Genomic DNA, 22,948 nt, shown 5'->3' with positions numbered 1-22,948 from the left:
ATATTCATCCCAAAACGGCTCTGTACATGTGCCTGGACACTGGGCTTGGCACAGAGTGTGTGCTGGAGTGCGTGTGTGGATGCAGATGTGAACCTAGCTATAGCTAGCTGGACTCCCAGCTGTGAAAGCTTGTGTGGTGGCTGGGGAGTGTCTCCTGTGCAGGTGTGCCCTTCATAAGAGCCTGGACACTGCTCCTGGAGCCCCTGAGTGCCCCTGTAGTTCTGGCGCCTGAAGGCGGTACCTGTGAATGGCTGGATCTGAAGTGGGCATGAGGTCAGGGCTCAGGAATGTCTGGGGCAGCTGGGGAAGCCCGGAAGGGGTGGCCCAGACTTCAGGCCTCCAACCAGGCAGAGGCCCACCAGCTAGCCGGCCCTGCAGTGGGCCCTCACCCTCCGATCCTGGCATCCAGAGCGATGAGTGGTGGGCAGAGGATCCTCAAGGGCCTTCTGGGATGGGTTAGTGGATGGACCCGGGCCTGGAGAACTGGGTTTGCCGTGAGGGGCTGTGGCCTGCGTGCCCTGTGCCCGGGAGATCCACCCCTCCCACCTGAGGTCAGTGGGGGCCAATAGTGGGGAAGGTGTAGGGGATGAGAGGGTGAGACTCCAGAAGGGGAGGGGAGGAAGACTGGGGGAGGGGAAAAGGCTCAGATTAGGGGGGTTCCAAGAGAAGAGGTGGTTATGGGGGAGAGGGTACAGGGGGTGCTATACACATTGCCAACACCCCAGGTCTGGGGGCCAAGCCAGGGAGGGAGGAGGTGGCATGGTGGCCTCAGCAGTTAGCGTTAGGGTTAACCTGTTCTGCTGAGTGTCCCCAGAATGTAGAATCAGGGGTGGGGGTGGGAGATGGATGGAGGGAAGGCAACCCACTATACCATGCACTGTTCCCTGGGGTCTTCACGGGGAGTTGCCAAAGGGTGGAAGGCGGCCACACAGAGGAGCGGTGGGAGGACTGGAAGGCAGGTGCCTGTGTCCAGGGTACCCATTGCATCAGTGGAGCTGGGTGGCTTCTGAGCATATGTCAAAGTCTGTGTCCCCACATGTCCGTCGTGTTCAGGTATCTGCACTCTTGGGTGCATCTGGGTGTGGCTGAGTGGGGGTGAGCATCTCTGCAATCGCTGTGTCCCTGCAGGGATCGTGCCTGGGGCATCAGTGTCTTGCCTGGGGCATTGCCGCCAGGCAGGGCACCTCAGCAAACATGCACACGCAGAGCTCAGGAAAGCGGAAGCTGGGGGTGGGGCCTGGGACCCCACCTTTGAGCCCACTGTGCAGAGGGGCAGGCTGAGGCTGAAGCTGGGGAGGGTCAGGGGCGGGTCTGAGTCACCGCCTCCGGAGGCCTTTTCCTGTGGGGGGAAGCGCCCGCCAATGAGGGCTGTGCCTGTCACGTGAGCCTGACAGCTGAGGAGGGGGTGGCCAGCGGCAATGTGGTCCCGAGGCCACCAACACCAGGAGCTGTGGTACTGAGACCCCTGGCCTACCTCCCCCAGCCAGGCCCCCTTGGGCTTCTCGGGCCTGGCCCCGCCATGTTCTCCAGGAAGAAGAGAGAGCTCATGAAAACCCCGTCTATCTCGAAAAAGAACAGGGCGGGAAGCCCCTGCCCACAGCCCTCGGGGGTGAGTGAGCCTCTAAGGGGAGCACGGGGCGGGCGGGGACCTTAGAGCGACAGCTGGGCAGCACCAGGGCAGGAGGACACCCTGTGATCAGGCCCAGCAGGGCAGGGCCGGGCAGTGACATGCTGGGCCAGTGGCGGGGGGTACGAGCCAGCTACAGCCCCCACCAGGCTGGACTGCAGGGGCTTCACAGGATGGGCTGGGATCCTCGCATTCAGCTTACGGTAGGAGCCCTTGGGACGGCCATGCACCCTCCCACCCTGTCCAGTGCCGGCTGTGGGGTCCAGGAGTGGTGGGGTGGGTACCAGGGTATGGGTACATTGGGCCTGGACTCCTTCAGGTGGGGGCTCAGGGAATTTGGGGTCTCCAGGCACCGTTAGATGTGAGAGCTATAGCCAGGCTGTTAGGCAGAAGGTTTATAAGGGAGCAGACTGTGGAAGGAGACCCACGGGGGTAGGCCTGGTGCAAGCCTGGGGGCATCTACAGGGCCTGCGGTGTCTGTGGGCTCAGGAGTCTGCTGGACCCTCAGAGGACAGGAACTGAGGAGGTGTCTACCAATGAGTAGGCATCTGCAGTGGCCTCTACTGAGACAGCTCAGGAGACCCCAGCCCTACCCCTCTCCCTTCCCCCTTACCCCCCTCCCTTCCTTACCTCCGGAAGTGGGGCGCCCCTCCCCCACCCCGGCTGTGGTTTGGGCAGAGACGTTGTTTGTGAAAGCTCCAGGAGAGGACGTTGGGTAACAGGTGTGGGAGGGGCCCAACACCAAATCTCAGCCCTCTGACCTGTGGCCTCTGACCCCTATGGGGTCAGGCTGAAGACCCTCCAGAGCCCCACTTCACTTCCAGGGAAACTGAGGCAGGGCCCAATGGGAGCACCTGCTTTACCAGCTCCCCCTACCCTCCCAGGAGCTGCCTAGGAGAGACGGGGCTGATGCAGTGTCCCTGGGGCCCAGCCTAGAACCCCCAAGTGTGGCCTCGAATGCTAAGGCCACAGGCACTCTCAAGAGGCCAACCAGCCTGAGCCGCCATGCCAGCGCTGCTGGCTTCCCTCTGTCGGGGGCCAGCACTTGGACGCTGGGCCGCAGCCATCGCAGCCCACTGTCTGCGGCCAGCCCGGCCGAGGCACCCATCCAGGGACCCTGCCCAGACACCGTGGAGGACATCTCCCACCTGCTGGCTGACGTGGCCCGCTTTGCCGAGGGTCTTGAGAAACTGAAGGAGTGTGTTCTGCATGATGGTGAGAACTGGCAGGGACACCAAGGCCTGGGTGGAGGAAAGCAGGGTCAGACCTTAAAACCTAGGGGGTCAGCACAGAGTTGGGGAAGGACTTGGGGAGGCTCAGATGGAAATGGTTCGGAGGGCTTTGTGGAAAAAGACATTGCAGCTAGGGTTCTGACAGATGAATAGGAGTTCAGTGGCAACTAGGAAAGAAAGGCATTGAGGTAGAGGGAATGTCATGTGCATAGAAATACAAAGTAGAGATGCATTGGGGGGAATAAGGTTCAGGTGTATGAAATGTGTAAGGCTGAAGACATTGAGAATGGCAAGCAGAGGGACCCTGGATGTTATCCTGAGGGTGCTGGGGAGCCATAGAAGGTGTCAGAGCAGAGGTGGAACAAGGTCAGATCTGCATGTTGGACTGAAGTGAATGAGAGGCACGCTGAGGTCTGGACAGAGAGAGACTCAGGAGGGATGAGGGGCAGGACCGGCACGTAAGCTGCAGGAGTGAGCGGGCTGTGGATGGCAGTTCCGTTTTCTCCACGCGTCCGCTGACAGCTCAGCTTCCTGCCGAGTTATTTTCATCTGCTTCCTGTTTGTCCCTAACAGCCAAGGAGGGCACTGTGATCTCTCCTGCAGGAAACCGCAGTGCCAGTGCCATGCTAAACACCCTGGCTTGCTCCTTTCATGTGCCCATTTTACGGATGAGGAAACTGAGGCCCAGGGTGGCCCCCTGACTCTGGCTCACCTGAGCCAGAGCCCAGGTTCAACCTCCACCTGGAGAGGGACCTCAGCTTTAAAGGCTGTAATGGGGAGCTCCCTTGCTGGCCAAGCCTCTGCTGTGGGGGTGGTGTCAGCCTGTGGGGTTATCTGGTCCTGGGGTGGAGCTGGACTTGTTTCCTGGGGAAACTCTTTAATCTCGGTTCCTTTCCGATCCTAGCGCTTCCTTGGAGGCCAGGCCTGGGTGGAGCTGAGCCTGTGGGCATTGTGCAGGAGGATGGCCAGGGCAGGGGCCCCCTTCTTTGCACCTTGGGGCAGCCCTGGGCAGAGGGAAGGGACTGGAGTAGAGAGGATTTGGGTTTGAATGCTGGTGTTGCCCCTGCCGGCCTGGGAGACCCTGGTATTTCATCTGTGAAATGGGGCAACGACACGCCCTGCACGGATGCTGGCTGTGACCAGAGGTCCTCAGCCTACAATGATAGTTGTGGGATAGCCAGAACGGCTTTCAGCTTGGGAGGCAGTAAGTGCAGGGATCCACGTGGGCGGGGTCTCCCTGCACCTCTCCACACCATGTACCTGGGCCTGTTTCTCTGTCTGCCCTTGGCAGCCCGATCCCGAATGGAGTCACATCTCCTCGTCTACTCAGGTCTGAGTCCTGATCCTTGAGTTTGGGGAGCCGAGAACCCCAGCCAGGGCTCGCGGGACTCCGGGGGCGGAGCTTTCCTCGGCGGGGGCGGGGTCTTCGGACCGGCCAGAGCTGGTTTGGCTGATGAAAACCCGGTACCAAAGACCCTAGGCCGTCGTGCGCATTCACGATCCCTGCGCTCTGATGGTATACCATGTGTATCTGCGGGACGGTGCACCCCGCGCTGGACCAGAGGCCTGTGCGCTGCCAGGCAGGGCCCCGAGGTGAGGGGATGGGCGGGGTGTGGGGGTGCAGGCTCTGGTCAGGAGCACGTGGTGCTCTGGGCATTTGCCGGCCCACTGGGGACACAAGGCTGCCGGGCGCTTACCTTGGCCGGTGCAGAGCTGGGCATGTCTGGGCTTCGTCAGAGTCCCACCTGCCCAGGTTGGGGTGCTGCGGGGACCCAGGTGGCGGAGGCCCAGGAGACACGAGGGGCGGGGTGCCTGGGAGGAATGTCTGGGGAAGGGGCGTGGCCGGCCTCCCTGGATTCCTGAAGCTCCTTCCGGCCTCCCGAAGCTCCCCGCTGATTCAGGCGCAAGTCCTGAATCCGAGGAATGTTGGGGCCAAGGACTCCATAGGGGTCTCCCTGTCGGTGGTATTCAGTGGGAGTCTGGTATTCAGTGGAAGTCCTCGGTGTTGAAAAGGGATCAGACACCTATTTCCAGAGTCCTTTTTTTTGAGTATCACCTACCAGGCTGAGTCAGAAGCGCACAGGTGGGGGAGGTACAGGTAGGACCCTCCTGGGTGTCAGCAGGTCTGCTCATTCCTTCACCATCTACAAGCTTCTTTAGTTTTGTTTCCACTACATGGTGCATGTTCTGCCTGCACACTCTGCTTTTTTTCCAGTTAAGAATATCTGAGGAGGGCACTTAAAGCCTCCCTCAAAGATGTAGGTCAGACCTTGACCTTTCTTTGCTCTGACACCTTCCATGGCTTCCCACTGCCCTCGTGATAAAGCCAGGCAGTGTCCTTCTATCTTCAGAGCTAGAAAAGCTGTGTGATCCTTGCGAAATGACTTCTCCCCTGTGTGCCTCAGTTTCCTCATCTTCTAAATGGAAGTGATAACAGGGCCTGCCTCATAGGGTGGTTGTCTGGAGAGAGATAATGGGGTGTTTAAGCCTCAGTTCCCAGGCCGGCAGGGCCAGGAGAGAACTGAACAGAGCTTTGCAACTTGGACGACAGTGGAAGGTTATTTTCTGGAGTGACAGGAAAGGGTGTTCTAAGCAGGACTGTCTAGACTGACATCTGGCCTTTGTCGACCTGGCCAGCAGTCCAGAGAGGGACAGTCCACCCCACCCCACCCCCTGAGATCACACACTGAGCCTTAGGCAGTTGCCTTCTCCCTCCTCTGCCTCAGTCTCCCCACCTGGGGAGAGAAGTGTTAGGGTTGGGTGGTTAGGTGGACAGGCTTTCCCTTCCTCCCTGCTCATACCCACTCTACCTGGCAGAACTCCTTGAGGCCCGCCGGCCACTGGCCCATGAGTGCCTGGGTGAGGCCCTCCGTGTGATGCACCAGGTCATCTCCAAGTACCCACTGCTGAACACTGTGGAGACACTCACGGCTGCTGGCACCCTCATTGCCAAAGTCAAAGGTCAGCCAGCTGGGACGAGGCACAGAGAGCTTTCTGTCTGGGAGGGCTTTCTGAAGGAGGGGATGTTTGAAGTGGGTTTTGAAGGATGCATAGGAGTGTGATGGACACAACAGCTCCAATGTTCCCCCCTCAATTAGTTGCACGGTTGGTCACCTCCCAAACAGACTGGGCCAACCTCTCTCATCCTTGTCTGTCCCCAGCCTTCCATTATGAGTGCAACAATGAGTCAGACAAGCAGGAGTTTGAGAAGGCCTTGGAGACCATTGCTGTCTCCTTTAGCAGCACGTGAGTTTGGGGTAGGCGTGGGGACGAGTGGGGGTGGGGAAGGGTGGGGACCCATGTGGACCCATGTGCCCCTTGACACTTGCCCCTCTACCCTGCAGTGTATCCGAGTTCCTCATGGGTGAAGTGGACAGCAGCATCCTCCTGTCCGTGCCCCCTGGGGACCCAGGCCAGGTGAGCAAGGGTGGCCTGCATATCGCTTGGGGTCAGGCTGGCAGGGCGGGTGAGTGCCCCTGTTCCCTCTGTGGACCACGGCCACTCGCTCTGTCCAGGGGGGTGGCGACTGTCTCCTGCAGGGTGGGCCTCACACAGGGCCAAGCCCAGGCTGGACTCACCTGTCTCCTTCTGATATAGTCCATGGAGAACCTGTATGGACAGGCGAGTGAGAGTGCCCCCCCCAGCGGTGAGGAGTGTGATGCGGGTGAGTCCCTGAGCCCAGCAAGTGGCAGAGGACTGGGGTGGTGGATGGGAGGAGGGGTGGGCTGGGGCAGGGGAGGGCTGGGCAGGAGTGGAGCCTGGGCTGAGGGGTGTCTACTCTGCAGGCTGCCTGTCCCCGGAGGACGTGGACACCCTGCTGCAGCGCTGTGAGGGGGGCGTGGACGCTGCCCTGCAGTACGCCAAGAACATGGCCAAATACATGAAGGACCTCATCGGCTACCTGGAGAAGCGGAGCGCGCTGGGTGAGAGCTAGGGTCTGCAGGGTGGGGTCTGGCTGGAGGCCCCCTCTGCCCCCCTGCCCTCACACCCCTTCCCCTGCAGAGATGGACTTTGCCAAAGGCCTGCAGAAGATCGTCCAGAACTGCAGACAGAGTGTCATGCAGGAGGTGGGGAACTTGGGGGGAGTGTCTGGGTGGGTGGGGCACTGGGCAGGGTTCCTCAGGCCTGGATGTGAGTCTCAATACCTCCAGGATGGACCGGAAAAAAGGGGTTTCCAGTCTGTACAAAGGCGGTTGAGGGAGCAGGGGGGCTCCTGGCCCACCCCCACGTGACCCTGATGCCGGCCCCACCCCACAGCCGCACATGCCCCTCCTGTCCATCTACTCACTGGCGCTGGAACAGGACCTGGAGTTCGGCCATGGCCTGGTGCAGGCAGTGGGCACGCTGCTGACCCAGACCTTCATGCAGGTAGGCTGTACCTGGGAGGGTGGGCGGGATGGAAGGTGCCGGGGTCCCCACTCACACTTGTCTCTCCCAAGCCCCTGAATCTGCGGCGGCTCGAACATGAGAAGCGAAGGAAGGAGATCAAAGAGTCCTGGCACCGCGCCCAGAGGAAGCTGGTACCACGGGTGGGGCACGGGGGCTGGGAGGGGCCAGGGCGGCCAGCTCACACATGCACAGTCCTCTGGTACGCACCCAGATGAAGATTTCCCGAGTTTTACCGACATCGTGCAGAGTGCTCTGTGCCCATGTGAGGCGGGTCCTGCCTCCAAGCTGCTTCAGGCTCCTGACCTCCAAGCTGTGGCAGGAAAGGCCCTGGCCCTGGCCCTGGGGCCCCCCTCAGTGTCAGAGTTCGCTGTCACGGGGGAACAGGGTCACCTGTGGCTGCCAGGAGCAGGTCTGGGGTAGACCAAACGGGCTCACCAGGTCTGGTGGATGCTCCAGCTTCTTCCTCCAGGTTACTCTTCTCACCTCTTTTTGGGCAGTTCCAAGGCACTAGAATCTTTTGTGTTGCTTTTTAGGTGTGTTAACAGGGTCGGTGGTGAAACCAGCTCCAGTTAGTGGAGTCCTGCAGCTCCATCTAGCATGTCTGGCAAATGCCCTTCTCCCCAACTTTTGCACACCTGATGACAGCTTGCCGAGTACCCCATTCTGCTTCTGATCTTTTAAACACACCTCCATATTCAGGGACTTGCCCCGTCTCAGTCCACGTGAAACCCGTCCTGCCTTTCTCTTAGCTAGGCATTCTCAGCTACAGAGCCACGTGGCGCATTTCAGTACGTCCCTACTGATGGAGTTTAGTTGTGGTTGAGCTGTTGCTGTTTCAAACATCACTGCTCTGATGAGCTTGTGCCCCTGTTACTCAGACCTGTGACCTAGCATTCATCTCAGATCAGTGCCCAAAAGATAATGGCTGGGTCATGGGGGATGAGTGTGGGAGGCTGACCTCCAGAGCCACAGCCACGCTCTTCCTCTTCTGTGAGCTCTCAGTTCGTATCCTTTGTTTACCTTGGACTGGACAATAGCCTGTTTCTTATTGACTTCCCAGAGCGTTCTACCTATTAGAGAACCCAGCTTTGGATGATACGTGTTACAGACTCCTTCACCCCCAGTTTATTGTTTTGATTTTTGACTTTTGATTTAACCCGTTGGCCTGTTTTCCCAGTTGAAACCCGTGATCGTTAGTAGTAGTCTTTCCTTTTATGGTTTCTCGGTTCTGTGTCACATGGAAAGGCCTTCCCTGTGCTATGTTTCTACTAGTACTCATATGAATTCTTATATGTTTGAGCTTCTGATGGTGTAGGCTGTAAGGTGTGGCCCCCAGAAGGCTCACTGGGTTTTAACTGAGTGCTCTTTGAGGGTGCCTCACTTCCTGTCTGGGCGACCTCACTGGTCTCGTCTGTAAGAAGGGAAGTGAAAGAGACAGAAGCGCAAGTCACTGTGGTGGGCGTGGGTGTAGGTGTCAAGAGGATGATGTCGTCGGTGTCTCCTTCAGAGCTTAGCTGAGCCTTACCTTCCCCAGCTGTAAAATGGGCAGGCCAGATGCTGGCTCCTCCCAGGGTCCCACTATGGGTGTCACCTCCTGCTCTTCCACCAAGAGTCCCGTTTGTTTCACTGGCCACAGGATCTGTGCACAAGAGATGTGGGTGGCAGAGGTCTCTAATGTGTATTTGACTGACTGGGGTCATCTGCTCACTGCCACACCCACAGCAAGAGGCAGAGTCCAATCTCCGCAAGGCCAAGCAGGGCTACATGCAGCGCTGCGAGGACCATGACAAGGCCCGCTTCCTGGTGGCCAAGGCGGAGGAGGAGCAAGCCAACATTGGGCCCGGTGCAGGGGGTGCAGCCTCCAAGACCCTGGACAAGCGTCGTCGCCTGGAGGAGGAGGCCAAGAACAAGGTGAGGGCCAGTGATGGAGGGCAAGGCCCATGGTGACAGATCCTCACGCCCTGTACAGAATTGCCCACCTCTGGTCCCTTGTCCAGGCTCTGCCTCCTGGCAGGAATGCCTTCCCATCCTTTTGTACCTAGTTGATTTCTTTGTGGGGCCTGAAGATGCCCTGAGGGCTGAACCGTGGGCTAATGCTTCCCTGGGCAACCGCCCACCTACCACCCCCACCCCAGGCGGAGGAAGCAATGGCCACCTACCGTACATGCGTGGCCGATGCTAAGACACAGAAGCAGGAGCTGGAGGATACCAAGGTGACGGCACTACGGCAGATCCAGGAGGTCATCCGGCAGAGTGACCAGACCATCAAGTCGGTGCGCACTGGGGCTCCCCTGGAGAGGTGGGAGGAGCACCTACCTGTCAGGTGCCAGGACCACTAGCGCTCACCTCCCGCCCGTCCACAGGCCACCATCTCATATTACCAGATGATGCACACGCAGACGGCCCCACTGCCCGTGCACTTCCACATGCTGTATGAGAGCAGCAAGCTGTACGACCCAGGCCAGCAGTACGCTTCCCATGTGCGCCAGCTGCAGCGCGGCGAGGAGCCTGATGTGCACTACGACTTCGAGCCCCACGTGTCCGCCAGTGCCTGGTACACTACCTTCTGCGCATGCCCAGGGAGCCAGACTTCCTGCCTGAGATGAGGGCAGGGGCAGGGAGCCCTTGTGACCCCCATCACAGCCCCTCCTTTTGGCTGTTGGTCCCACCAGGTCCCCAGTCCTGCGTGCTCGGAAAAGCAGCTTCAATGTCAGCGATGCTGTGGGGGCAGAGGCTGCCAGTAGCCCCCCGGAGGACGGCGGGCCCAGCCAGGGAGAGATTGCCAAGGAGCGCAGGGGTGAGTGCCAAGAGGGGGCGGACGCAGCCCCCTTGCAGCCCCCCTCAGACCTTCACTGGGGATACTTCTTTCACAGGTGGGCGGGGCCACCAGGTGCACAAGTCGTGGCCCATCTCCATCTCCGATTCGGAGGCCAGTCTGGACCCCAGCCCTGGCTCAGGTGAAGGGGCCTGCTGGGTCAGCGGGAGGTGGAACACTGCGACCCATCCCAGGCTTCAGTGGGCTCATTGTGCAGCGGGCAGCAGGGGTGGGGGTGCAGGGGGAGCCTCTGACACCCTGTTTCCTGCTCAGAGGACTTTAAGAAGTTTGAGCGTATGTCTTCCTGTGGCACCATGTCGTCCAACGAGGAGCTGGCCGACCAGGAGGGCAGTGCAGGGGCATCAGCCTTTGATCAGGGTGAGGGAGCCTCTAAACGGGGCAGTGGGGGAAGGAAGGGTTTGGAGACTCTCTGTGGGTCTGGCCTTGACCTCCCTCGGTGACACTGACCACCTTCCCCCTCCCCCACCAGCTGACCTCAATGGCATGACTCCAGAGCTGCCTGTGGCTGTGCCCAGCGGGCCCTTCCGCCACGTGGGGCTGTCCAAGGCGGCCCGGACCCACCGGCTTCGGAAGCTCCGCACACCGGCCAAGTGCCGGGAATGCAACAGCTACGTGTACTTCCAGGGCGCCGAGTGTGAGGAGGTGAGTGGTTCCGGTCGGGTCCAGGGGAGCCAGGCACCTGGATGTGCGTCCCATGTCGGGAGAGAGCACCTGCGGTCTGGAGGTGGGGCCAGAGCAGTGGGAGGAGCCCAGGCTGAAGGGTGAAAACTATTTCAGAAGCTGCACTGTGGTGGGGAGTCAGGGGTGGGGTGGGGGTGTGTGTTTGTGTGCGCGTGCACTGAGATGAGGCAGGAGATGGAGCCAGGGATGTCTGAGCTGGACCAGAGTCAGGTAGGGCTGCTCACACTGCCCACCCCCAGTGCTGCCTGGCCTGCCACAAGAAGTGCCTGGAGACCCTGGCCATCCAGTGTGGCCACAAGAAGCTGCAGGGCCGTCTGCAGCTCTTTGGCCAGGACTTCAGCCGTGCTGCCTGCAGCACCCCCGACGGCGTGCCCTTCATCATCAAGAAGTGCATCTTTGAGATCGAGCAGCGGGCGCTGCGCACCAAGGTGACCACCACCGGCACAACAGCGGGGACTACAGCCAAGGGACTGCACAGGGAGGGAGAGGCATGGGCCCCTGCTGACTGCAGGCTTTCACAGGGCATCTACCGGGTCAATGGGGTGAAGACACGTGTAGAGAAGCTGTGCCAGGCCTTCGAGAATGGCAAGGAGCTGGTGGAATTGTCGCAAGCCTCACCCCACGACATCAGCAATGTCCTCAAGCTCTATCTGCGCCAGGTAAGATAAATGGTGACAAGACAGAGCAATTCCTAGGCTGGACAGGGAGCCTGCTGGGGGCGTGACCAGCGCTAGGAAGGGGCGTGGTTGCTAAGCTGGGGCATGGTCAGTATTGAGTGGATGGGACCTGTACGTAGAGGCGGGGCCGCTGTCAGGGGCGGGGCCAGTGCAGGACTAGCAGTCTGTGGGCCCTGCCTACTGACCCTCCACACTTGACCTTGCCACCTTGCAGCTCCCTGAGCCGCTCATTTCCTTCCGCTTCTACCATGAGCTTGTGGGGATGGCCAAAGACAGTCTGAAGGCCGAGGCCGAGGCCAAGGCAGCATCTCGGGGTCGGCCGGATGCCACAGAGAGGGAGGCTGCAGCCATGGCCATGGCGAGCCGGTTGCGGGAACTCCTACGGGACCTGCCTCGGGATAACTGGGCCACACTGCAGTACCTGATGCGGCACCTGCGCAGGTGAGGGCCGAGTCGGCCAGGGTCAAGGGTGGCAGGGTCCTGGGAGCTGCTCACACCTGCCCCTGCACCCTACAACCCCCCAGGATCGTGGAGGTGGAACAGGACAACAAGATGACACCAGGGAACCTGGGCATTGTGTTTGGGCCCACGCTGCTGCGGCCCCGGCCCACTGAGGCCACGGTGTCCCTTTCCTCCCTGGTGGACTACCCCCACCAGGCCTGCATCGTGGAGACCCTCATCACCCACTTCAGCCTGGTCTTCAAGGAGGAGCCCGAAGAGGCCCCAGGGGGCCAGGTGAGGGCTTCCCACTGTGGACAAGGGATGCAGGGCTGAGCATGGTGGGGGCTAGGAACCTTGCTTGCCTATGGGGGGATTATACAGGGGGTTCTGCTGGGAGATGTTTGGCTTGGACAGGGCTGTCCGGGGCATTCAAGGCACATTTTAAGCAAAGAACTGGGTGAAGTGTGGGTTCAGATCTGTGGGTGGAACCTGCGCTTGACCAGCCGTCCTGGCCCCTCTGGTTTCCCACTTCTGCCCGCTCTGTAGCCTGTCCTTGTGTCCTGGCTCCCACAAGCTCAGCTGGGTCCAGCCTGCTGCTCTCCTTGGTAGAGGGTCTTATTTCCAGGCAGCATTGGCTCCCATGCTCAGTCCCCACTGCACATCTTTAACGCCTCATCAGCTGCCTTTAGGGGAGGCAGGCTGTGGAGGGGATATGCCTGGTTGTAGCTTCAGGACAGTGGCTCCAGTGCTGGTGTCCATAGGGACTCAGCCCCCTTTGTATGAGCTCAGACTGTCCAGACATGGGATGGGGGGCTGAGAGCCCTCATATGCTCAGCTGCAGCGGGTGTTAATGGTTTTTAGGGTTTTTACTTGGTTAACTTACAAGAAAGTAAATGGAACGTGGCATGGCCAGAACCGTGGCGCTTCCCTGACCTCTCTTCTGCTTCTGCAGGATGGGGTATCCAGCCAGCGACCCGAGGTGGTGGTCCAGGCACCGTACCTGGGGGGCAGCGGGGGTGCAGCCTTTCCCTTGACAGAGGAGGCTGAGGATGGGGTCCTTGGTGAGTGGGGTGGCCCTGGAGGTGCTGGGCAGATGGGGGGTGATGTAGTGGGTCCATGTCAAGGGCTGCAGACTGAACTGTTTCCCCAGACACAAGTGTTACCTGTCTTTAATCTGTTACAAACCCTTGCAAAGAGATACCCTTTCAAGGTGTTTTGCCAGGTCCAAGAAACAGGCACGCAGAAGTGGAAACAACCCCATGTGTCTGAGACCCTGCACCTGATTTGAGAGGGTTCTGAGCAGGGAGACAGGCCTGCTGGGGGGGTGGGGGAGCCTCTTGGTGTCACCAGAGGCAGATGCCCAGTGGTTCCACCCCCAGCTCACAGGCCGTCCATCTGTCCCTCTGAATCTCTGTCCCTCTCACTTGGACTTTTCAGAACCCCATGTCGCCTCCAATGACTCCGACTCAGAGCTGGAGGAGGCCTCAGACCTGCAGTCCCCGGTGGGTGGGGCTGCACTGCACCGGCTCAGTTTTCTGGAGAGGCAGGGCGGCGAGGCAGGCACAGAGGGCAGTCAGGGCAGCCGCAGCGGCAGCGAAGAGCAGCTGGGTGCCACAGCCGGCGAGTACGGGCCTGGGGCCTGGGAGGGCCCTGGGGAGGAGCCAGCCCGGAGGCTCTCCGAGTACAACACCAACCAGTGCAACAACACCAGCCAGTGCACCACCACCACCCAGTGCAACGCCACCAACCGGTGCAACAACGTGGCTGCAGCTTGGCTGCCAGCTGTGAGGCTGCGTGGTGGGCGGCTGGTAGGGGGCAACAGCTGCAAGAGGCAGCCAGAGTTTGTGTAGCTGGGGTAGTGGGCAGGTCCCGCCCCCGTGGACACGTCACTGAGAGGCCTCTCCTTCCGGCCACAGCGGCCAGGGCATTACTGATCCGCCTTCCCAGAAGCTTCTGCCTGCGCTACTCTGCACACCCGCTCTCAGACTTGATGTGATGGAGGACCCTGCCCACTCTGAGCCAGGCCAAGGAGGTCACAGGGCACCTGGGAGGAGGGCTGGACGCCTTGTGGAGAGTGGGCCAGCTGGCCTCAAGACAAACTGGTTCTTACAGATGAGCGGGTTTGGATACTGGTGTTAGGATACAGGAAGTTCCCACAGTGGAGTTTTCCAATGTGTACTTTCCTTTTGCATACAATAAAGTCTTCAACCTGAGCCTGCCTCCTCTGGCAGCAGCAGCCTGAGCAATGTTCCCAGCTCCTCAGCAATGTTCCCAGCTCCTCACTGGGCCTGGGGCAGTGGGGGGAGCTGTGAATAGAAATTCCACCACATGGCAGGGCAACCCCAATAGGGCGTGTGAGCCCAGGTGGCCGTGGGGACATAGACACAAGGCATCACTTCCCTGCACTCCTGGCTCAGGAAACCCACGTGGACTAAAGAGCCTCAGGGAGACAGTAGCCACTGTCCAAGACAGCATAGCCAGGAAGAGGCGAGGCTCTGCCTCCATTCCTACAGGTTTATCCTGGAGGGCCAGGGATGGCTAAGCAGAGACCCAACTACTCATGAGATGAATGACATGGATTCACATCCCATCATGGTAGAACCTGCTAGGTCTCCCTTTCTGACAGGACAGCCCCCCAAAACGGCTGTCCTCCCCAAGCTTAGGTAAGACCAGCTGTGGTGGTCAGAGCTCTGCCCCTGCCTAAGCTTCCTAAGAGCCCAGAAGGTGGCCTGCAGTTTGGCAAACAAAGATAAAAGCCCAGGCCGTACCCTGTGGTTGCATGTGACTTATGGCCACTTCTGCCCCGCGGGGTAGCAGAGTTGAGTAACTGCAGCAAGGCAACCTGGCCAGCACAGCCAAGACACTCACCCTCTGGCCTTTACAGAACAAGTGTGCTGACCCCTAAGTTTTTAAGACAGAATGCGTGAAAAGATCTATGAACACTTCCAGGTGCTCCGCAGGGCAGAGGGGACCTCCACTTCTCCATGGAGGAGGTAAGAAGCACCCGGCTCCAGGCACCCAAGTGCCTGTGAGGAGCCTGGCCTGGCCTGCAAACGGTTCCAGACGCGACCCCACCAAAGGACTTTTAACAGGCTGTGCCACCTTCAGGCATGGCCTGACCCAGAGTCACAATCGGGAAGGTGCCCACTTCCTGAAGCTCTGAGGCTGGCGTCTGGACCAATCTCAGGGACTTGCGGCAGCAGAACCGATCCCCAAGCAACAAGCGGGGGTTGGGGGGGACCCCAAAGGAGAGCTGGTACCGCTGGTGGAACATCTATACCTCGCATCTGAGGCCCCACACCTGTGGACAGGCCTGCACCCAGTGCCCCCCACTAGGCCCCCAACCAGAAGAAAAGGAGTTTTCAGGGAATCAATGCACTGATTCTGGAGTTCATTAGCAAGAGTAAAAATCTAAGAACATCCAAGACTGTAAACTACATGTTTACTGTTTCTGCCATGTTAACCTGCAGAGTTCACAAGCACAGCACATTGACACAGTTGTGCAACCATTCCCACCGTCATCTCCAGAACTTTCTCATCTTCCCAAACCGAAACTCTGGTCCCCAGGAAACACCAACTCCCTCTCTCCTTCCAGTCCCTGGCCCCCCAGCACCATCTACTTCTGTCTCTGTGGACCTGACTGCTTAGAGATCCCAGGTAAATGGAATCAGACAGAATTTGTCCATCTACATCTGGCTTATTCTGGCTGAGACAGTTTTGGAAAACAATGTATATCTGTTTTGGAGAAAGGGGAGACCTGTTTGCCTGTTAAGATGTACTGTAAAATTACGATTTTAAAATCTAAGCTTTGGGAAGGGATGTTCAAGAGGGAGGGGGCATATGTATACCTATGGCTGATTCATGTTGATGTGTGGCAGAAACCAACACAGAATTGTAAAGCAATCATGCTCCAATTAAAAATAAATGAAATTAAAAAAAAAACAAACCTAAATTTATCAATGAAAAGAGGATCTCCACACAGACTCGCATGGGTCTATGCGTTCACTCCAAGAGCGGAGACTCAGGGCAGCACTATTCCTCAGTAAGCAGCGTCAAGAGCACCATCTGTCTGTGGGAAAGTGACCACCCCAGGTCACACGATGCCCAGGAGTAAACCCAGAATTTGAGACCCACAAATAAAGACTACAGGGGGATGGACATCCCTGGGGTCCAGTGGTTGAGAATCCACCTGCCAGCACAGCAGGAGGTGGTTTGATCCCTGGTTGGGGAACTAAAATCTCACACATGTTGCAACTACGACCCAAGGCAGTCAAAAACTAAAAACACTACATGGGGACACCTAAGAGATATAAAACGTGGGGAAACCGTTTTGTAATTTGTGCCTAGGATATATAAAGAACCCCTAAAACTCAGTAATGGAAGACAACCCAGTTAAACAAGAAGTAAAGGACCTGTGCACAGACACGTATCTGAGGTAACCCACAGGCAGCCAGCAAGCCCCATGCTCACCACCACAGCACCTGGCAAGGGAACCGGAACCACAGCGCCACCACTGGCCACCCTGTACCCCCTCCCCATCCCCTAGGCCATAGAACCAGTGCTGGCAAGGAGGTGGAGACAGTGGGACCTCTCTATGGGGCTCAGGAACAAGAAATGGGGCAGCCACAGGGAAGACAGTCTGACAGCTTCTCCAAAGCGTGACCAGAGCTTCTGCAAGACCAATTCTACTCCAATGTACACACCACACCCAGAAAAATAAATACAATCACAGCAATGTGTACCTGGATGCTCACAGCAACACTACTCATAATGGAAACAACCTGGGTCCATCAACTGAAGAAGAAACACAGTGTCCCTCAGCCAGGAAAAGGAGAAGCCCTGACACGGCTACCACGTGGACAGATCCTGAGAACACGATGCTCAGGAGAGAAGCAGACACAGGACACACAGGGTGTGATTCCACTGGTGGGAAATGTCCAGAACAGGCCGATCGACAGAGCTAGTGGTAGTCGGGCTGGGGTGACTGCTAACAGGATGGGGCTTTTTTTTAGAGTGATGGAGTGTTCCACAGTTGACTGTGGTGCACAATTGTGCATGTACTAAAAATCACAGAACCACGAACTTTAAACGGGTGAACCGTATGGTATGTAGATCGCACGTCAAAGAAGCTATTAATAAGAAATACAAACAGTGGCACTTAGCCTGGGGAGGGAGGCCTCTGAAGTTAGTATAGAGGAAAACTAGGTGGTCTGACCCCCAACTTCTATGGAAGAGCACCAAGAAGCAAAGCTAGAGGGCGTGCTGGAGCCCCACCCCTGCCTCCTCCAGGGGAAGTGGGCAGTGACCCTGTGGAGTGGCCTAGAGCCTGAGCAAGTCTGCTCACAGCAAACCCAGCGTTGTTTTGCCTTGGTCTTCAGATGAGTGAACTTATGACTCAAAATAGCTTTAATTCTTTAAGACACCCAGCATTCCAAAGCAACCAATTCCAGTTTTCTTCTCACTGCTACTGTCCTCAGAGCCCCTGGACAGGCAGCATCAGGGCCACCGTGGGGGACACAGCGAGGGGAGGCCAGAGGATGCCGGGCCACCCTGAGGTGTCCTGGCCCCTCCAGAGGCACCGTCAGCTGGGATCCAGGGCCACGGCTTGGCATCCAGGAGAGGCTGCAGGGACTCTCAGCCCAGGAACGGCAGATCCAAGGCCCAAGGCGAAGTGCCTTAGGATCCAGGAGAAGCAGAGGCAAGTTTCCTAAGGCAACCAGCTCCCACACTCCTGGCCAGGAGCAGCGGGGGTGGGGTAGGGTGAGGGGGTGGTCACGACCATCTATCTCTCTGTCCCCCAGGGGACATGCTGGCAGAAAAACGGGCAGTTAGTCGTGTGATCTGTGACTGTTCATCACAGAAGCTGGGCACAACCAGGCCAGAACTGGGGCTGCCTCCAGAGAGGGAAGTGGTGTGGCGCGCTCACAGGAGTGGGATGAACACCATTGCGTGGCCCGACACCAGCTGTCTGTCCACAAGCAGCTACTGTACCAGCCGGTAGGTGATGTACCTGCCCGCAGTCTCGCTCGGCCGGATGATCTTCACCACCTAGGGGCAGGAAGCAGAGCTGGAGCAGTGCAGGAGTAGCAGCCTGGGTTCCCTCCGCCCTGCCCAGAAGCCCTGGCTCTAGTTCCACCCTGGGAGGGCTTCTTACCTGTCCGCGCTTTATCCCAAAGTAGCGCGCCACAGGGTCTCCTGCCTGGATCCTGGGCAGCTGGTTCTCTCGGAGTTTACTGGGTAGTAGGTCAGGGAAAAGGCCTTGCTGGACTGACTGGGGGTCTGGGTTCGGGGTGAAAGGCAGGGTGGGGAGAGGAGCTAGGCCCAGTCAAGGGCCAGAAAGGATACTACCGGGCCAGCAGTTCCGTTACCTCTTCCTTGGTCATGACCACATGCTCCGGGACCAGCTGTGAGAAGAGAACCCGGGCTCCATGGGACGACAGACCCTGGGAGCCCCCAGGGGATGGGTACAGCTCGGGATCTAGGCGTCTGCGCCAGTCCTAACTCCACACTGCGAGGGAGGGGGTGGTGTCTGGAGCCTACAACCCTGCCCTGCAGATGGGCCACAGGGCACAATCCTGGGAGCCAGGGCTCCAGGAGAGATAGAAACTGCACCCCGCCCCCCAACTCCTGACTGAAGGCTGGATCGCCCTACTTTCTTTCCACACTGGGGGGCCCCCGGACGTCTGCTGTTCCTAAAAAGGTGAGGGGCTGGGGGGTGGGTCTCCAATCTCATCCCACCCGAGCTCCCGCACCCCTACCTCATGCTCTGTGATGTTGATGAGCAGCTCCTGCTGCAGAAACTGCTCCAAGATGTACTTGGGTGCCATGTCAACCAGGGACTGGAAGAGACATCAACCCTCAAGTGCAGCAGGGGCAGCTGCCTGCCCCTGTGTGGCCCCCAGGCCCGCCCCAACCCAGCTCCTCCTCGTGGGCAGCTGGCACCCTGGAAATGGAGCAAGGTTTACCCTTGTGGCTCAGAAAGACATCTCGCATCATAAACTGGGAAACACCACCCAACTCCGCCCAGGCTCTGAGCACAGTAATAAGGCCTTGGTCTCACATCAAGAAAGGTGAGCACCTGTCAGGATGCTCCCAGGGTTGCTGGGAGCTAGTGTGGCAGCCGGTCCCTGGGCCTGGGGACAGAGGTGCTGGCCAGGCTCCATCCCACCCCAGTGGGGCGGGCTTACCTGCTTGGCAGAGGGCGTCATGCCCTGCTGCACCACAATGAGGGCACGCGTGATGTTCTCCTCCTGCATGCGCTGACAGTACACCTTGATGGTCTTGATGCCCACCTTAGGCTCCTCTGCAGGCAGAGCACAGGCTGGTCTGTGCTGCTGGGCCCCTTCCCATCGGGCACCCAGGTTCTAGCCTGGCTCTGCCAAGGCACTGCGGTGCCACTCCCACTCTCGGGCCTCAGCCTCCCCATGTGCAAAGCAAGAACTGGGCGCTGGTTCCCAGAATGGAGGGGCTGGCTGCCTCCAGGTCACATGGGAGATGACAGTGCCCTAGGCGCCCTGGACCTCGGGGACCTCTTCTAGAAGTGGGGTCTGGGAGTCTGGGCTTGCCCAGGACTCAGTGGCTCTGAGGTTTGGGAAGCCCTGGATTAAGTGGTTTAGTCTGGGAGTTCATAAGACAAGGGCTGGGGTTCTCAGAGTTTGAGCTGAGGTGAGATGACCCGGAAAGCATGGTCCTGCCAGACACAGACCACCCATCTCCATGCTGCAGCAGTGGGGGTCCTCATGATCTTGGCAGCACGCAGGGCCTACCACAGAACAGCCGGACCCTAGGAGCCCAGCAGGTCAGCACCTAAGGCAGTCCCACGGTCTGTGTGCAGTACATCCACCCCCGCAAGCTGCTCTCACTTCCCATTCCACTAACCCACTCTGCCCCCGAAGTCCCTCTGTTGGGGTACTGGCCCTAGAATCTCAGAATGAAACTGTATTTGGAAATGTGATCTTTAGGCCCAGAGAGAATGGATGGGTGATCGAGAAGAGGGAAGCTGGAGAAGGGGTCCCCACAGCAAGGAGGGCAGGGGACAGAAGAATAAGGGTGGGTGCATGACTCTGGGGTGCACAGCAGGTGGCTGCTGTGAGCTGGCCCTGAGCAGCCCTCACCTGGGAAGAAGACAAACATCTGGTCGGTGGGGTCGTCGTTGTGGGCCACCAGTACCGTGAGGTCCGTGCGCCTCGGCCGCCCTTCACTGGGCTTGTCCCCAAATTGGGCCTTGAACTCCTCCAGAGTCTGGTCCAGCTCATCCTGGGTCACCAGGTAGCCACGGTCGTGGCACAGCTGCAGAGAGAAAGGGCAGGTGATCGCACAGTGGAGATGGGACAGCAGCCAGAGCTCCGGTGGGTGAGGCCACCACAGAGGAGACTGGGGAAAGGCCTGGGATGCAAGCGGGGATGCTGAGTCCAGAGCCAGGCCCCAGGATGTAGGTCTGACAGGTACAGCAGGCCGGGAGGGTGTCGGCTGGGAAACCAGGCCTAAGCGTGAGGCCCAGGAGTTCAAGGTCCTGCTCAGAAACTGGGGCTCTGTGAGCACACAGACTAGGTGAGGACCTGGACAGAGAAAGGAAGGTTGGAGCTGCCACCCAGCCCTGCCCACATCCCCCACCCCCCCACCGAGTCTCCACTTAAGAGACCCGGGTCTCCTCTCCCGCGGCCCGGACACCATCAGGTAGAAGCGCAGCTCGTCCAGCCCTGTCTTGGGTAGCTCTGCCAAGTGTTGGAGAGGCTAGGTCACAGCCCAGCCTTAGCTCCAACACAATTCCCAGGAGGCTGGGTGCTCTTGATCAAGTCCCCAAGGCATCACACTGGACCCCTCTCACAAGGTGGCTTAAAGCATGTGGTATACAGAAAAAGCTGGTATGACTTTTGTGACACTGAGACTGAGTTGGTGGGCAAGGCATCTAAGTAACCACCAGACAGGGGTCAGACCAGCCCCAGGGTTCCTTCCACCGTCAAGAACCCGGGATTCTGCGTTATGCACTTAAGGTGGTGCTGATAAGACAGGCTGGGAGCTGAGACCCTTTGCAGCAGTGCCTGCACTTGGACAAACATCTCCTCCAGCAAAAGAATACCCAGAAACTATGCGGGACTAAAAATAACTGTGCAATGGCCCAGCTGGAGCAAATGATAGACAACAAAAAGTAAAAAACTCCACTGCCACTTCTGAGGTGCCGGGAGCAAAAGCTGGGTGCCAGGCGTGATCCCTGCACACAGCACCACCCAGAGGGTAGGCAGACCACCCAAGTCATCACTCTGGCATGACCCCTGGACCCGCGCCCACCCTCACCCCATTCAAGACGAGCTAAGAAGGGCGCCTGTTGTTTTCGCTCCCTCCTGCTGCAGCATAAGCTCCAACAAAGCCTTGCCTGAACTTCTAGTCTGGCCTTTTATCAATTCTTACTGATTAAGAACTTCAAGGATCAGGGGCTGTAACACCACAACCTTCCAGGAACACAAATACACGGCGGCCCAGCGTGTCCCGCCTTCCCTCCCTCCAGCTCGAGCGAGATCCTGACCCCTTCTCGGGGGGCTCTGGGGCTCGACTCCTCCGCTCCAGCCGCGCGGCCCCGGATGGAGAGGCTGGTCACCATCAGTGGGCCCTGCACCCGCCGTTCACGCCTCGGCCGCCGCGTGCCCAGTTCGTCTGGCGCAGCCAGGCCCGCCCTCACCGCGTTCTCCAAGGAGGGCGGCCCCCGCGCGGCTCACCTGCATGATGGTCTTGCGGATCTTCCACAGCCGGTATGTCTCCTCTTCGTCGTCCATGACTGCCGCCGCTCTCACACACTGCGCCTGCGACCGGTACGACCCGCGCCCACTGTGCCTACTCCGAGTCCTGATCAGGCCCCCAACACGTCGTCTACCCGGGCACGGCTGTCGCAGGCGAACGCCTGAATACAGCGACCTTCGGGAGCGGCACCGCCAAGGGCAGCCCCAGCCTTACTAAAGCGGCTGTTGGTTGCGCGAGCAGCTTTTCAAACAGCACCGCCCACCCGCCCCTCGGAAGTTCTCGCGATGCTTTGACCGCAAGCCCTCTCGGGAGTGGTGGTTTTTGCTCAACTTCAGTCTGGACAGTGTTTAGAATCTGGAGAGTCGGAGGAGGTGTGAGAGGAGCCTCGGTTTTCCGTTTTATAACGGAAAGAATAAAGTGTCCCCCATTTTAGAGGATCTAAAGAGATGCTCGTACTTGGGAGGAGCTTGGTATAGTTCCTGGTGCTTATGAAATGCACCCATCTCTCTTCTCCCCCTTTCCTGTCCCCTGAGGCCCAGCCCAGCCCCTGTTTGGATACCCCAAGAGTGCACAACCTCTGCATCGGCCCTTCCCCTCCGAGTTCGTTCAGGAGGTTTGCTCAGGCCTGCTAAGCCCAGCTTACTTGTGTCAGTAACTTCTCATTCAGTAATATATTAATTCAATGATTCAATATTTAATGAGCCAAAGGGACGGGGAACAAAACAGACCAAGCATCCTTACATGCCAGGGAGAGACAGGACAGAAACAGTAGACATAAGTGAATGATACAGTGTGTTAGAAGGAGACAGTGTTGTGGAAAAAAAAATAGAGCACTCTCAAATGTGGTCAGGGAAGGTTCCAACAAAAATCCAAAGGGTGAGAGGGTAGAAGCCCTGGGGATGTCGAGGAAAGTGTATCAGGTGGAGGGTACAGCGTGTGCAAAGGCCCTGAGGCCTAGTGTGTTGGCAGCAAGGAGGCCTGTGGGTCAGAAGGTCAGGTGGGGCAGATCTTGGGAGCCCTTGCTGGTTGGGTTTGAGAAGTTTGTGTTTGCAGCCATTTTCAGCATCTCCACAGGGCAGAAACAGGGAGACCAAGGAGTGGGCTAGGGAGGACCATCCTGGCCAGAGATAGATGAGGCTTCAAGTGAAGGGTGAGCTGTGGGTAGGTCCAGGGTGTCTGGAAGGCAGCGCTCACAGGATCTGTAGGTGGACAGGATGTGGAAAGACACAGAGACAAGCAGAGAAGGAAGAACAGACCTCGGTGGGGAGGCGTAGGAGGCAGATCAGGAGCAGATCTTGGACATAGTGAGCTTGGGACTCCTGGGGGACCC

At 58.6% G+C, this 22,948-nt stretch overlaps 2 protein-coding genes across 7 annotated transcripts; one reads left to right on the top strand and one right to left on the bottom strand.

Annotated features, from left to right (window-relative positions):
* The first annotated feature begins 398 nt into the window (after positions 1-398).
* On the top strand, positions 399-14,125 carry ARHGAP45 (Rho GTPase activating protein 45). 5 transcript variants are annotated; one of them, XM_027546651.1, is made up of 23 exons: positions 399-551; positions 2,512-2,842; positions 5,677-5,820; positions 6,021-6,105; positions 6,204-6,276; positions 6,457-6,523; positions 6,645-6,782; positions 6,862-6,926; positions 7,117-7,227; positions 7,299-7,379; positions 8,971-9,159; positions 9,384-9,521; positions 9,612-9,802; positions 9,921-10,045; positions 10,122-10,205; positions 10,337-10,441; positions 10,554-10,726; positions 11,005-11,193; positions 11,287-11,424; positions 11,657-11,883; positions 11,967-12,177; positions 12,836-12,944; positions 13,321-14,125. In XM_027546651.1, the coding sequence occupies exons 1-23, from the start codon at positions 414-416 to the stop codon at positions 13,731-13,733; spliced, it is 3,525 nt and encodes a 1,174-aa protein (XP_027402452.1). In that variant the 5' UTR covers positions 399-413; the 3' UTR covers positions 13,734-14,125. The 5 variants fall into 5 exon arrangements, with proteins under 5 accessions (XP_027402452.1, XP_027402450.1, XP_027402451.1 ...); XM_027546649.1 differs by lacking the exon at positions 399-551 and adding an exon at positions 1,370-1,609 and having other exon boundaries at positions 13,321-14,096; XM_027546647.1 differs by lacking the exon at positions 399-551 and adding an exon at positions 1,649-1,830.
* Positions 14,126-16,604: 2,479 nt separating this feature from the next.
* POLR2E (RNA polymerase II subunit E) lies at positions 16,605-21,840 on the bottom strand. 2 transcript variants are annotated; one of them, XM_027546652.1, is made up of 7 exons: positions 21,597-21,840; positions 19,998-20,172; positions 19,071-19,186; positions 18,642-18,722; positions 18,229-18,287; positions 18,038-18,116; positions 16,964-17,931 (listed from the first exon to the last, which is right to left on the bottom strand). In XM_027546652.1, exons 1-7 carry the CDS (start codon positions 21,651-21,653, stop codon positions 17,866-17,868), a joined length of 633 nt encoding a protein of 210 aa, XP_027402453.1. In that variant the 5' UTR covers positions 21,654-21,840; the 3' UTR covers positions 16,964-17,865. The 2 variants fall into 2 exon arrangements, with proteins under 2 accessions (XP_027402454.1, XP_027402453.1); XM_027546653.1 differs by lacking the exon at positions 18,642-18,722 and having other exon boundaries at positions 16,605-17,931.
* Between the last annotated feature and the right edge of the window lie 1,108 nt (positions 21,841-22,948).

The sequence above is a fragment of the Bos indicus x Bos taurus genome, chromosome 7 (genome assembly GCF_003369695.1).
Source record: "Bos indicus x Bos taurus breed Angus x Brahman F1 hybrid chromosome 7, Bos_hybrid_MaternalHap_v2.0, whole genome shotgun sequence".
Taxonomy (NCBI): Eukaryota; Metazoa; Chordata; class Mammalia; order Artiodactyla; family Bovidae; genus Bos; species Bos indicus x Bos taurus.
The sequence above is the reverse complement of the archived record's forward strand: the minus strand, read 5'-3'. Positions and strand labels throughout refer to the sequence as shown.